General features: G+C 42.9%; 1 protein-coding gene across 1 annotated transcript in view; it reads left to right on the forward strand.

Moving 5' to 3' along the window:
• LOC125902179 (neurocan core protein-like) overlaps positions 1-16,396 on the forward strand; it is a 63,450-nt gene that overhangs the window by 32,773 nt on the left and 14,281 nt on the right. Inside the window, exons 12-13 of the mRNA XM_049598342.1 lie at positions 5,615-6,748; positions 11,145-11,261. Of these exons, the coding sequence (XP_049454299.1) occupies positions 5,615-6,748; positions 11,145-11,261 (1,251 nt within the window). The remainder of the gene's footprint in view (positions 1-5,614; positions 6,749-11,144; positions 11,262-16,396) is intronic.

Raw genomic sequence — 16,396 nt, forward strand, 5'->3', positions numbered from 1 at the left:
GGAGAGCAGAGGCCTCGGAGCCCCGGTGTGTGTTGAGGAGAGCAGAGGGAGTGTGTCCAGCACCAACCTTCCCTTCTGCAAAAACTGGCTGGCAGTTTCTCTGCAGCTCAGGCTGGCTCATCTGCAGGCTCACTAATGAGCTGTGATTGACACCAGGTGTGACAGCTGATGAGCTCCAGCTGTGATTCCCTCACTTTGGGATATGGTGTAACTGAATAAGAATCTGTCCTTTTATTTGTGACTGGTCAGTGACCTGCATGGAAAATGTTGCAATAATGATTTTATAATTAAAAATATGAAGGTTAAAATAAACTAAAAGCATTCCTTAAAGCTACGGTTGATAACTTAAAAATATAATATAAAAACAACTTGATGAAATCAACTTTGATGAAACTGTCACTAACTATATCTTTAAGGCTTTGATAAAGAATAGACAAGGTGAATTGTGTCTTATCTATACTGAGCAGCCACAGATCTGCCACACAAGCACTTAAGTCAGTGCCTTGAAAACGAATTAAAATTTTAATTAGATAAGTCTGAGGTCTGCTTCAATTAAACAGAACAAAGTCAGATGAAATCAAATGGTAACACAAGCAAACGCTGGAGGTTAACACTGATGTTTTTAAGAAAGGTCATATTTGCTTTCATTTATTGTGGAACTTCAGTCTGCAGCTGAAAGAGGAGTGTTTATAACTCTACCCATGCCCAAATGAGCAAGACGTCTATTAAAAAGTCTTTCAACAGGGCCTCAGGTGTGACGTTAATATAATCCTGTACACACTCATGAATTAATTTCATAAAATGTGAGAAGAATTTATGCTTTATGCGTTTTTAACTGGCCATTACTGAGCAACACGGCTAGAAGTTTGAGGGAAGAGGTAGCATTTTACAAGTCTGCTGGAAATTAGAGAGATGTACACAAGAGAGGTACAGATGATAACAAAATCAGGATAGGCTGACTACATAGTTTCTAAATAACTCTAGCTATGTTTCCATCCAAAAGTGATTCGAATCATTGGGAAATGCGCATTAAAAGAAATATGAATCCTGTGTGTTTCCATTAAATGTATGGACTTTGGTGAAAACTACGAACTCGCACGAGTTTTCTGCAGAACCGGAAACAAAACAAGTCTGGCATTCTTCTTCTTCTACGTTTTCTGGCGGTTGGCAACCAGCTTGTAAATGCATTACCGCCTTCCCGACCCGGAGTGTGGATATCACCATGGAGCATATTTTAGTTTGTGTGAATCAGGGGATTTTAATTCGAATTTTGGCGTTTCCATCATAATTTTCCGATGCAATACTTCTAGATGCGCATCTAAACAGGCTGATGGAAACATGGCTTATGAGGTACATATGTGTTTTAACTTTGGGACAAACAAAGCTCCTGGGAAAAGAGTAGGACTATTGTATTGGACATACTATAGGCCTATAATCTATGTGTTACTATTGTCAGTGCATATCAACACTCATATGCGCTGACGATAGTCCCTTGAGGACTGAAATGTTTGCTGCTTGTGAAGATCCCCAGTAAAATGATCTTTCATTAAGACTCTTAGTCTATATTTGTTTTCTGTGTGTGAGTCCTTTTCCACTTTTTGACTTTCATCTCTGACTACCACACCAGAATTAAGAAGATTTTGGACTGATGTCAAGTGCGCAGCTCTTTTCTTGCTCATTACTGTGTGTGTTTTGACGTAGGCCTACTTACAGTATTAGGTACAACATTGTACTAAGGTGGCACCATAGACTGTAAAAATAATGGACATAGTTAGTGTGACATCACCCATTGGTTTGTGAACTCCTCGCTTCAAATTCGGCACTTCGACTGTCGCCATTTTGGTGTTTTGGAGCCAGAAGTGACCATATTTGGGCAAGAGGCTGGCACTATGGAGGAGCAAGGGGGGGATCTGACTGAGGAGCCAAGGACACTATCGGCAGACAGACTGCCACTCAAACCAACCTGCACTTAATTATGCATAACTTTAAGCCTTAATAAAATGTAAACAGGTGAGTTATATAAAAATGCACAGTTGGGCATTTTGACATCAGGTTCTATGCAGATTGACTGGCTTTTGGAGCCATTCTCAAACAGCCATTCAAAGATCTGCAGTTTTTGGCACTTCCATGTTCATTTTTCAGCCTCTGAGACCACCGTTTGTGTGATATGGGATATGATACTGTTGTTACACAAGGTGTAGAGCTTTGATTCTCTGCCCGAGCCCAATTTGGCCTGACCTGATCCTTCAGGTTTGGACTGGACTGGGCTGTAATTTTTCAAAATTAAGTTAAGGCAACCCATCCAGACTCTCATTAATAAGGAGAAATGTTATACTATCTATATTTAATATATATGATAGATTTTTGGCTCTGCCATCTGGTAGGAGAAGGCGCCTGTTGGAGATCGTGTCACAAACGTCTGTTACTGCACTGAACTTAACGTGACTTAAATTTATATTAGATATTTAATGTGAAGAAATGACAGCGGAAACTTGGTTCTGGACCAAAACTGCTGCCGTGGTACAAGCTCGGGTCGGGCTTGGATGGAAACTACGTATGTGGGTTCATGTAGGGTTCGGCCTGATTTTTCGGGGCTGATCATAGCTCCAGTGTGTTGTTCGTTGTTGTTACAGTACAGTTGTTATGAAGTCTCTGCAGTCAATACAGCTGAAGTAAAAATCAGGGGTGTCCATCTCAAAGCCAGGGCAACTGTAGGAGATGATCGATTTTATGTCAGTGTAACTGTCATACACAGTGAGGAGCACAAACACTGCAGTCATTGAAAAACTTTACCGAGAGTAAGTCAACAATATGATGATTTCATAACTTTCACACTCAGCACGTCTCCTCTAACAGCAAATTAAACACTTTCAACTTGCATCCAAAACTGAGCAGACGCAATGCCAAACCGCAGGCAACAGCTAAACAAAACATCTCTTCAGCATAAGTGGTGGTAGGATACTGGTATATCCATGCAGGGAAACCATCATGTCGCCTGCTGAGCTGGATGTCCATTAGACACAGGCATCATGGTTAAAAACATCAGGTTTCCTTCAAACATGGATGTGGGCAGATGATTAAAAAAGAGTGAAATCTCATCAGCCTGTACGCTTCTTTCCTGTCTCAGCGGTTCAGCAGGTTCACACGTTTAATGTGGATGAAAGTGGTTACGAAATGGCAGGCAAACTGTGTTAAAGAGTTGTTGATTTAATTCTAAGGCTGCAAAGTTTCATTTTGTTTTGCCTGACTGTGTATGGGTGCGTCTTTGTCTTTATGTGTGTCTAGAGAGGTTTTAGACCTTCACCCATTTTGCTTTCATTTATTTAGTTGTTGTAGTTAACAGAGGCTGTTTTCAAGGAATACTTTACCCACAAAATGACCACAATTTGTAAAGCAATTAGTCATGCTGTGTTACCTTAAATTTGTGAAGAAAACTTTGTTTTTCTCACATGCCTGCACAGAAAAGACAAACATATCGATTCACTGATTGAGTGGAGACCGTGTTTGACAACAGCGAAACTACTTCTAAACATTCATTTACGAACTCCCAAAAAGCTCATGCAGTCGTACATCCAGTACTAAAGTTTTTCAGCAACAATGCATTTCAATCAGGAGAGACAGAAGAATGAAGTAAAGATAATACTTGATACAGAATATGAGTGTACAGATTAACAGATGATTTGTTCTGGTTAACATTTAACAGAAGTCTTTGGTGCTTGGACACCAGAGGGAGATATTTTGTGATTGAGGGACATCTGAGCAATAGCAAGATAAATCCCCCCCATGGAGTCCAGACACTGGTGGTGGTGGTGGTGGTGGCTGATGACTCTGAGGCTGATGAGGCTGATGAATCTGTAAAGACTAGGTGGTGATGGAGAGGTGGAGGGTGTGTTAATACTGCAGAGAAAGAACCATATTTAAAATGAGGACCAGCAAGATTATAGGCTGACAGAGAAGGTGTGTCGCTGTGCTATTGGTTGTTTGTGAATCAACTGAAAACAGCTGATGATCCAATTTACCTACCCAGACAATGACACCGAGAGATAGTGGGTGAGCATGAGCACAAAGAGTGCATACAGTAGCAGGTTGAGAAAGAAACTTACAGCCTGAGCATGAAGAGTATTGTCTTCCTGACTGAACTGTTTTCTAGAGCTCCATGTGTTTGGGAAATACTGATCAAACGACTGGATAAATAAGATTTTATTTTACTGCACAAGTTGCATGAGAGTTTGTTAACCAATCAGGCCTCACTCCAAAATTCAAAATCTGGCACTTGGGGAGTGACTTTTGGCGCCAGACACTGACGAAAAAAGCTGTCCTTTAATGTCGGCATGATACATGGCTGGTCGCTGTTATAGTTTAATGGCTCTTGGCAATGTCAGGGGGAAACTTCAGGGGACTTTCATCTGGGAGAGCGGATCTTCTTTTTTCCGTAACATAACCACATGCTTTTGTTGCCTAAACCTAACCACGTGCGTTAGTTGTTGAAGGGAAAAAAACATCAATTCACTTATGTTCACTTACCATAATGAGTTTATTTTGAAAGACACTGTATGTAAACGTTAAATTTCCTGTGAAAACGCAAGTGTATTTTGAAAGAAGACAATGCATGTAACAGGCAGGACATAACAATCTGGGAGCTGTAAACTGAACTGCCCACACGGGATAGATAAAGTTTTCTGAACTGAACTGAACTAACACGGCGTCCCAGAGCGTCAACTACCAACACAACAGGGGCACCTTTCACATCGTATCTAGACGCGGAAGGTCCATGACCAAACGTTGATTTGTGACGAGGTTGGGGTGAAAATGTGTTGCATGAACAGATGTTTGGAAGTAGATTTGCTGTTGTTAAATGTGGTCCCCCAATCAGTCAGACAAGACAAAATTTTCTTCATGGATTTAAGGTAACACGGTATAACGAACTGATTTACAAATGGTCACCTTGTGGCTGAAGTAATCCTTTAAATGAGTAGTTCCATACAGCTGAGCATTAAGTCCTACGTATTTGGGCTTTGAGCAGAAGTGGCAGTTAATTAGCTGTAATTACAACTTCGATGTTGACATGAACGGCATTTGCAAGTCAGAAACTGGTCGTTACGGTAACTCCGATATGACATGAGCGGGGTGTAATATTGTTTTGAAAGCTCTGTACTGAATGTTAGACCTTTCAAACAAGCACACTCTGCTAATTGGCAAACAATAGAGCTCACCTGTCTCACTGCCTTTGTTTTCCCATCCCTTATATACACTGCTCTCTGGTTATATTTATCCCTGTCACAATGATGTTAAACATACTGTAGAGGGAAATGTTTCTGTAAATGTTTTTCTTCACAGTGTCCACAGAGGTTTGCGTGCTGACGTTGATCATATTGAAGTGTAGACGGTGCCTGTACAGTGAAAGAGAAAAACAGCTGACGGACAGCTCAGACAGCTTAGAAGTGTTTGTTTTGTCTCCCTTGGCAAAACAGAGAGAATCCATAAGATGATTTTTTGCTTTGTTCGTCACTCTTGGCTCTGTCTTTCGCACTTTTCTCTCTGTCTGCAATAATTGCACCACTGACTTCACTCATTCTTTTCTCTTTTTCTGTTGTTTGTTTTGTGCCCTCTGCAGGTCTGTTTTCTTGGGGAAGTTCATGGTTCGACAGTCCCTCGAGGGAAAACTCGAGTGAAGAATCACCCACTCGTCTGGCTTCTACTTTGGCCGCCTCCAGTAGCGCTATGACTACAGAGAGCACCAAGCGCTTGGTGGAGACTTCAGAGATGCACACATCCACTGCTTCCAGCTCTGCACCTGGAAACACCTCATCCAGTGGGGAGACCTGGGTCCGTGTTGAATCAGAGACCACAACCCAGCCGGGTGATAAGAGGGAGGAGACGGTGACCTCCAGAGGCAGCGGTAGAGGAGGCAGAGGAAGGGGGAAGAAGAACAGAGGGGAGGACAGGAGCAGAGGAGAGGAAAAGAGTAGAGGAGAGGAGAAGGGGAAAGGAGAAGATGAGGGGAGCGGAGAAATCACTGGTGTGGAAGCAAAAGGGGAGATACAAGTTTCACGTCGACCAGTTGGGACAAGCAAACCAAGAGAACGATCCAGAGAAAGATCTAGAGAGAGGGGTCACAGGAGGGGACAGTCCACCACGACCACGACTACCACTGCCACTTCTAGTCCTCTGGAACTCACAGTGATGACCACAACTGCGTCAGAAAGCACTGACTTATCCACATCTGAATCCCCATCCACCTCACCAGTAGAAACCCCATCACCATCAAGCTCACCGGAGTCCCTCCCCTCATCTCCAGCGCCATCGCCGTCTGCTACTGCGTCCCCATCGCCTTCCTCTTCTCAACCAAGCCCATCTCAGTCCGTGTTTAAACCCGACTCTCCCCCCTCATCTTCCTCCTCCCCATCGTCAACCACTTCCTCCCCTCCATCCAATTCCCAAACTCCATCCCTGTCAACCTCGCCATCATCACCCCGTTCCCCATTTCAGAGCGCTGGATCAGGAGACCCAGCTCCATCTTCTCACTCAGACAACCGGGGCAGCTCCACTAACCCCCTGACATCGCCTCACTGGGTCCCAGTGGAGAAGGCAGTTGTGAACAGCTCTCTGGATTATCCTCCATTACAGTCAGGACCCTCAGAGCTGGAGGAGCCTGCTTGGTCTCATGCTGTGGGGTCAGGGGCTCTGTTACCTGGCAACATTGAGGAGGAGAGCAACAGAGGGGGAGTCAACATCAGTACCATGACAGGTTAGCATTGTATGCCTGTTTCAGAGGTGTTATTGTTCTGTTGTGAGGCTTTTCTTTATTTGATAAGTGCATCTATGTATTTGTGTATTCATTGTAATTAAGTGATATTATCTACAAAAAGCACTATTTTGATTTGAGAGCCTTGGCGGATCATTCTCATTTATTACAATTTGGGTCTTATTTTTGTTGTTTTGGCCATCATTTCTATTGGCAGTAATAAGAATGTGTGAACCTCACTGCTTCACTGTGAGGACTCAAGCTGGCTGTTGATGATCGAAAGTATCATATCACAGGCACTTGGACTCGCTTGAGTTTCTTGAAGACGTTTCACCTCTAATCGAAGAGGGTCTTCAGTTCTGAACTGAAGAAACCTCTGACTTGGCTGACTGAGAATCTTTACCAACATCTACAGTAGCTGTTGATGGTGAAAATATTTCAAAATCAGAAGTTGGCTGCTTGTAGTAAGTAAAAGTTTGACATTTTGATAACAGGATAACAGATGACAGGAACAAATTTACCTACCAGGCGTCCAACTGAGGCTCCAGAAGGCTCTCCTGGCCAAGAAATCGTTGGGCATGTAACCCCACTAAAGCCCCTTTATACCCACTAACATCTGGCTTTTGTCTTGATTGGGAAAGGTTGGCATTTATTCCTGGGACAAATGACAAATGATGGCAGTATTTATGGGAATTTAATGGCTCCAGCTCTGATCGGCATTTATGAAAACATCACAGTTGGGTCAGCACGCTAATTTTCACCCCATTTCCACCATGACTATTGTTAACTTCTGCAACTCTCATCCACATGTCTGTCTCTATCCAAGCAGCGCTCAGACTTTGTTCCATATTAGTCAGCACCCAGGGAGACTGAGTGAGTAACCATTTTCCCAAAGCCCCATGCTGCTTTCTGCTGTTTACTAATTCCAGCACATTTGTGATGTTGAACCTGACACACCAGAAACAGAAAGACAGGCATACCTGTCTACTGGCAATGGGAAAGTAGACTATCGCCCATTTTGAGCAGGTTTCCCCACATTTAGAAAATCTGTACATACACGCTAATTTGGGTGGAAAAAGGGTACAAGTAGTAATATGATGAGTAGTTTAACAATTGCTTCTGCTTTTAAGTAATTCAGATAACTTTCCCTGCCCAGTCTAAAGGCCTTTACCGGCAAGGTCTCATTCTGAAGTCATCAAATACCGCCACTGTCAGTGATTTCGGCGCCAGACTGTAATGCCACAAGTCACCTTCTGCAGCAGTATGATGCAACACAATGCATTTAACAGGTCTAAATTCACACGTCGTCCTGGACTGTTAACAGCAAATGCAAAATGATACCTAGTGCTTAATATGTAGACGTGAACGGTGCTGACCAAGTGGCGATATGTGACGTAAGGATGAGAATGGGTTGCCTTTACACAGGGCATTTTTTCATGCGATCAATGTGCACATCAGTGTATTTTTTCGCACTGTTGTTTTTGTCATTTCATACAGAATATTATGTAGTGAAAAAACAACTTGATTTTTTTTTCCGGAATGAGTTATCAAAAAAGGCATCAACCAATCAAGTTGTACAGAACGGAAATCACAATTTCATGACAATGGCGGACCCATTGAACTGATGCAATTTCCCATCGCTGCCAGTGTGAATAATTTTGATATGAAATATTAGTTATTTTGGTGGGTAAAGGTCTTAAGTCTGATAGACTGACTGCATGTCTCAGGAATTACTTCGTAGATACGCTGTTATCATACCGATAAGAACAAAAGCAGATGAAAATAAGACCCAAGTTGTAAATAAATAGAACTATCCTTTAAGGTTGCCTTTTCATTTCCTACCCTGACCTTGCCACCGGCTTATTTATTCAAAAACCTCAGTGTGTATTCCCTCGGCTACACACCTTTTATTCCCACCAGGAGCAGAGACCACATTCCCGCCACCATGCACAATCTGTTGATTAAGTCTGCAGCACGGTAAATCTCAGTGAAGCTCCTGGCTGGCCACCTGGTTTACTTATTTTTCGCTTGATAATGAGAGCTCATACAGGGAACATCCTATCACCCCGGCGTTTGAAAGCCCCGTGGGCATCATGCTATCACACATTTCTATGGTGATTTATTTTGCTTCCTTTGAAAGCCGCTCATGTCTACGGCAGACATGGCTGAGCTGCCTGCTCGGGGTGTGAGAAGTCTGCGGATGGAAAACAGCTGTAAACTGTATCGACAAGAAGCCGAGGGCAACCATCTGGGCTTCTGGTGTACAGTACGAGGGTTGATTGATTGACTGACACCCTGGAGTCATGCAGGCAGAAGGCCATAAACACACAAACACACTGTGATATCTTTGCTACACAAACAGGAGAGGTGGATGGATGCGCTCGCAGGAGATTGGAGCTGAGTAATGGCTTGCACCTCTCGCTGTCTTTCGTGCACACACTCTCGTCTCCAGTTCAGTCCCTTGTGGTTTGGTTTCATGGTGGTGGTCAGTGTTTTCTCTCCTGACTGGATCATGGAGCACTTCATCAGTCAGTTCAATCAATGAGAGAGGAGAGAAAAAAGAGGAGCCTCAGGTTAGATTCAGCGACCTTCAGTAGCAAAGCACATTATTCTCACACAGGAGGATTCAGCACACGATGCCATCAACTTTCATTCCATTGTCTGATCTGTTTAAACAGATTTTTATCACACCATCTTTCCCTAACATTTAAATTGCAGCCGATTTCTTTGTTTCCACCTTCTTCTCCGTGCTCATCTGCCCTCATAGAAATGTCAGTGCTGCCTCTGAGGTCTAAAGCGCTTATCCAAAAAAAAAAAAATCATATTTCCAAAGTAAATCGTATTTCCACCGTGGCTGTTATTACTCAAAGCAATGTGTGATGTGTGGATTAATACTCTGAGGTATCACAGCGTTGTCGCTGCCATGTATTATCAGCTCACTGTCCTGTATCTGTAAACTTATTAGTTGGATTTTGCTGTTGCCAGCTTATTGTTGTTGTTTGTGCCGGTGGTGTCGGCTGCTGTGCAGAGCGAGGGACAGTCCACTCTGTCAGCTCCTTCTACAGACTATTGATTTTTCTGCACCGCTCACTTTAATGAACGGCCGATCGCACAGGGTTTATCTTTCACACACACATGGGCACACACACACACACACATGCTGTAGTAAATCTACTTGTCATAACTGTTGGTATTTGTCAAGGCGTGCCATGACCTTGACTGATGCAGAGGGTGCAAGTGCACTTCGGCCCGGACTGATGTACATTAAATGAAACGCATGGCTGGTTTTAGCACCTGACTTCAGCAGAATTCAAACCGTGAGCAGAGGATTAGCTCGCAAAACTTAACATAAATCTGTGGAGCTGACGCTATTGAGAAATCTGGCTCTTGGGATTGAAAACCCTCAGTCTTTTATTTTTTGATCCTTGAACATTTATTTTGCCCAACACAGCAGCCAGCATCATGATGATTCAGAGGATGTGAGTGTGAGATGTCTGCCTCTGGGTAGTTATTGGACGGGATCAGCCTCAAGGCTAATCATAGCTAAGGTATTGATTTTCGCTCATTGTACCGTGTAAACACAAACACACAAACCTACACACACACGCTGTCAACCTCACACACCACCCCCTCCTAAGCAGTCCTCGGTGTCAGAGAAAGAGCTGGCAGAACAAAGACTCCCACAGCCGAGCTTTTGCGGCCACGATGAACGAGTGGTGGTTTTCAAAGACCTTAAGTTGCTATAATGAGCGGCTCAGGGGAGAAACACGTGGTGGTGTGTCAATTGATATGGAAATTTCTAGTTGTGGAAGGAGACCACACACACGCACACATTTAGGGGGTGAATAGCAGGGCAGAGGCGCTCAGCGGGAGGTCTGCTCATTTCTGTTGAGGGTGGCTAATGTCTGAAGTTCTCACGCTGCCCACTACGCTCGCTGGAGTGAGCCAAGGCCTCGCTTTCCATATGGTAACCATGACAACTGTGGCTGTGAGTGGATGGCGAGGTTGAGGCGCTCTGGCTTCTGATCCCTTTGAAAAGAGACAGAGTGTGAAATGGATATGCGTGTGTTGTAACTGCTGGTTCTGGCTGAGCTGCAATGATGGAAAATTAGGATGGCGTGTTTGTTTCTCTGAGTCATGCCTTTATTTTATTTTTATTCGAAATCAAAGCAGCAGTGAGGGAAATTGTGTTCAAGCCGTCCAACTTTAGAGGATCACCATGGAAATAAATACTTGAAGCTTTATTCAGCCGGTGAGCTTAGATACACCTGTTCTGTCCTTGCCAAAGTAAATCACATTTACAAACAAACAGAGCATTCTCCTTTACAGTTTCACTAATTAACTCCCTTATTTTGAATCCCAAAATCTCCCCTCCACCCCCCAACCGTCTGTCTCTTAGACGAGGTGGAGCCCTGCGTGACAAACCCGTGTCTGCACGGAGGAAAGTGCCTTCCGCAGGGAACGGGCTACAGCTGCTACTGCCCACAAGGATACACTGGGGAGAACTGTGAGATTGGTGAGTGATGCTTACACATACACCCACATCCCACACAAGCACACACACACATGCATCCACACAGCGGCATGATCGTCAGCCCTGCTTTAGTACATATTGACGTAAGGCTTTCCATCGGCCCATTGGCAGGTCAAAGGTGGAGCTGTCCATCATATTGAAGGAGGAGGTGAATGGAGGCTGGGGTCAAAGATTAGGATCAGACCCGCAGAGGAGAGTGATGATATGGCTCCCTCAAGGTCAATCTATCAGAGGATCTTACTTTTTTTTTTTTTTTTTTTTTTTTTTTTCCCACAAACAAAATTCCTGTAGTGTTAGTGTCATGTAGCCAGTGGTGGGTAGAGTACTGAAAGTCTACACTCAAGTAAAAGTGCAATTACTCCTATAAAAATGACAGTGCAAGCTAAAAAGTACATGGTTGATAAAACACAAAATGAAACAAAATAAGACAATCACTCAAAGTGTAAGTTACCAGAGGTGGTAGCAAGAAAGTCTCAAGTCTTTGCACACATGTCCCAAGCCCTAAACTTTGAGTTTCAAGTCCTTAACTAGTCAGAATGCACATTTCACCATATGTAGTAATATATAAGATTTAAAAAAAATCATAAATACTTTTTAAAATTGTTATTAATTTGGTAAAATAAGTGTGTTGGAAGTTGTTGTGTCTCTGTATAGAGAAAAAAAATATATAATATACTTTGGTATTTTTTTTTCCAGCTGGCATTCGACATTAGTTTTCCATTACTCTCTCCTGCAGCTTGACAGGATCGGTTGAAACACATTTGATCGATGGAATTAAATGTCTGCTGGGAAAAACAGCGTCAATGTTAGTTGCCAAAGGAAAAGAAAGTAAATGGTAAATAGACTTGCACAGCTCCTTTCTAGTCTTCCGACTGCTCAAAGCGCTTTTTACACTACGAGTCACATTCACCCATTCACACACACATTCATACACTGGTGGCCAAGGCTACCGTCTTTAACACACTCACACACAGATGGAACAGCCACCAAGAGCAAATTGAGGTTCAGTATCTTGCTCAAGGATGCTTCGACATGTGGGCCGAAGGGGCCAGGGATCAGACCACTGATCTTCTAATAAGTGGATGACCCACTCTACCTCTGAGCCACAGGTGCCCTGAAAGGATATTAGTTAATTTGTGGCACATCTTCGGGCTGGGAGGAAGGTATCAAGTATTTTCAAGTCAAAAGGTTCAAGTCCAAGTAAAGTAATGAGTCACTGGTGTTAAAGTCCAGGTGAAGTTGCAAGTCTCTTTGATTCTGTTGTGTCAAAAGCCATCAAATTTGTGAGCCTGATTTGAATGCAATCATGTGACTCAGGTCCACAGTGCTGTGAATTTCTTTATATTGCAAAATAATAGACAAAAAAACAGCACTCTGCCAACCTCTTACTCATCATAACAAAGTTAACATTAGTTATTATTTACTACATTTACCTACAGTATGTGCAGCTTACTTCAACGAGCTTGCAAAGGTATAAAGAGGATTTTTGAAAAGCAGAGATTTCAGTGTTCTTGGGGAGGCACAGCGAGCACATCATGTACTGTAGGTGTTGTCTTTTTCAGATTTTGGCTAAAAAAACTTGGCCAGATGTGGTTGGGCATTGTGGCTGAAAGCCGCCTCTCGTTCTGGGTTTTGCTCCGTCATTCTGGCGTTGTGGTCAGAAGACAGGTGGTGCTTTTCTTTCAGGCAGCTGGCAACTTGGCATCTGCAGTAGAGGTCCTTCTCACGTGTTCTCCCCCCTACACTCAATCCCCATATTCAGAGCAGATTACTTGTAACACAGGCGGGAATGGCAAGTAAAGAGTAGAAGAACAGTAAAAAAAAAAAAAAGAAAAAAAAAGGTGTTAATAAAAATGATGACATTACACATGCAGTACCCTGCATGTAGTGAATTAAAAAAAAGATCTGCTTGAATTTTTAAGATGAATTGATTTCTTGTTCCTGCAACAATACCTGAAGGAACCAACTGAAGGCCTCTCAAAGTTTCGTCATCGGCTGAAAAAATCATTTAATGGCGGAAATCCCAGATTCGGATCAGCACCAAAAAACAAATCAATTGTTCCTCACCCGAAGGGCTCTTCACCCAGCAAGCTTCACAGTAAATCCATTCATAGACCCTGATGATATGCTGCTGACAGAGGGAGCAACCAACAGCAGAGAAGACATAACCTTCTTGTGCAGCTATAAAGACAGCAGAGCGGTGGTGATCACTGTTGTGTGTGATGACACCTGTAGAGATTAGATACATTTCACTGCAGGAGGTCAGGGCCAACAGGCTGCCATGTTTCACAGAGCCAATTGTGACCTGCATGAGTTGCAAGACAAAGAGGGAGTGACAGTATCTAGATTCAGAATCTTCCTTCCTGAATACTTCTTTATCTACGTGCAATTTCCTTTCTTTGTCTCCCTCTTTCTTCACGCTGATTGCTCTTTTGTTTTTCCTATCTGTTCAGCTGTAGCACGGTAAGGACTGAATTATGCATCTGCATAACTATATTATGCTGTAGTCGTATCACAGAGCCAGATGTGATCCTGTTTCTTCAAGGTGAGAATAAACATTTGCAGATAACCAGCGGACACTGTGGTTATCAGGTGCACTCCAAAACAGGCTGATGCCACTCATGCTGTCTGTAATCGATAGCTTCATGCAGCATGTAAACAAAATAATATGTGTACCAACAGCACTGTAAACAACACAGACTTATAAACACGCTTAACATGGCTTACTCTACTGTCTATGACAACACATGAAATCTGTAAAAAGCATCTCAACTACGTGCTGCAGTTTGATGTTTGATCACTGATGATGGTGACTCAGTGTCGTACCTGCTGCCTCATGAGCTGCTTGTACTTCTATTTTTTCATTTTTGCCTTTTATTAGATAGTTATTAATGTAGAGCCAGACAGGAAATGAGGGACGAGAGAGTCTGGTATGACAAACACCAAAGGTCCTTGGCCAGAATTGAATAACAGGCGTTGGCGTTTCTATGATTTGCACCTTAACCATTCAGCTACCACCAGTGAACCCACTGCGCTCCGCCTGAGTGCCACAAATTCTACTGCTCACATAACTCCACCCACAGACTGTCAAGCTGTTCCCATTGCAGTTTTATTTGCAGTTTGTTAAAATGACTGAGCCTGATCTACACACACATGCACACACACACACACTCAGGTGTTTTCACTCACTTCTCCTGATAAGACTTCTTCTCAGGTTATGCTTCATTGGCCTTTTTCAATGAAGACATTGTTGATTTTTATTTTTAAAATGTCTGCTGTGAAAAAAAGACCAATTGACCTAACACTTTTTTCTCCCATTGCACCTGTTTGGGTGGTAAAACTTACAACTTTAACGTCAGTCACAAGTTAGGGAATGCAGGCAAGTGACCATCACCTGCCGAGAAAATGTTTATGCTGGACTCCTGGATGTGACATACATGGAAAGCTAGCATGCTAGCTTAGGGTGACCATATTTTGATTTCCAAAAAAGAGGACACTCAGCCGGCCGCAACATAGCCTACTTAAATGATACCCGCAGCTTACTCAAAGATGCCTTATAATTTTAATATATTTAAAATGTATATGTATGGATAGAAAATTCAGTTATATTACAAAATAATATCTCTCAAAGACAGAAATTCAGATAGGCCCCAATAGGGGACACATACACACACTAGAGTGTGGCGATCCGAGCCCGATGGTACCCGACGGGTCGGCCGGGTTTGGTCAAAAATGTAGCTATAAATTGTATTCGGGCTTGGGTCGGATTCGGTCAGCTTTCAGTGAAAATGTAGTGTAAAAATAAATAAAATCCTATTGTCTGTCCTGTTTATTGCTTGGGCATTGTTATTTACGTGACAACACCTGAACATAACACACAGAGACACACATTGGCTGTTTGTTTCTGTCTCTCCCCTCTCTAGAAGTCTCGGACCTCCAGCTGCCCGCCTCCGCCTTGATTAAACGCTGAAAATAAAACAATAATAATTGTTTTGTTTTATTTCTCCCTCTCCTCTCGCTGGAAGCGTCAGACTTCCCGCCGCCTGCTCCTGTCTCAAACATGGGGGTCTCCCTCTCTGCTGAGCACGCCCGGCCTGTTAAATAGCCTGTAACCGTAACAACTGCGTGACACAAACTCAGTGCTTTGGTCATTAAATAATGTCGGGCTCGGTTCGGGTTCGGACAGAAATACACGGCCTGTGCCGCGCTCTAACACACACATACAAACACACGGAAAATTGGACATTATCATCAGTTTATAAAAGACGTGAAAAGTGGACATGTCCGGGCAAAAGAGGACGTTTGGTCAGCCTATGCTAGCTAACAAATAAATGCTAGCCAGCTTGCTAATAAAGACAGTGAAATAATATGTTTTTAGTACATTTTCCAGTTTCTTTTGTTCTCTGCCTCTGTGTAAACTGTTTGTATTTTTGGTGGTCAATATCATAAAATACTGGCTGGTTAGACGTGGCAACGATCGATGTCTCCTCATCTTAGCTCACTCCAAAAACAACAGCCAGTTAAAGTCAAACAGGGTCAACCAAATATATAATACTGCTTTGTTATGCCTCCATGTCTTTGATAGCCTTAGGCGTTACGTTTTGAGGTTGTTCGTCCATCTGTATGATTCTCATAAACGCAATATCTCAAAAATGCCTTGAAGGAATTTCCTGTAATTTGGCAGAAATGTCTCCTTGGACTTAAGGATTTCTTACACTAATTACGACAAAATTTCACACAAAAGTCCAACAGGATTTAATGATGAAGTGACGATATTTTAATACAGAAGGTCAAAGGTCAACTTCACTGAGACATCACAATGTTCTGTGATAACATCTCACTTTCCTGTCCATTATTCAACGTCATAACTCAGGAACAGAAGGGGAGACATTTGGTCAGATGCTGAATTGGTGAATCTTGGTTGTCCACCTTGAAACTGATTGTGTAGATTTTCTGTGCTGGTGGGAGGAAGATGTATGGGAGGCATTTATGTTTTTACACTGGTGCAACTCACCAAACTTTAACTGCACATGATGTGAAGAAGCAAATTTACTTTGCCACTGAAAGTGAATGTTTTATTTGCCCAGTCGCTCGCATTGAATGGAAGTGAATATTCG

The sequence above is a fragment of the Epinephelus fuscoguttatus genome, linkage group LG15 (assembly GCF_011397635.1).
Source record: "Epinephelus fuscoguttatus linkage group LG15, E.fuscoguttatus.final_Chr_v1".
NCBI classification, from domain to species: Eukaryota; Metazoa; Chordata; class Actinopteri; order Perciformes; family Serranidae; genus Epinephelus; species Epinephelus fuscoguttatus.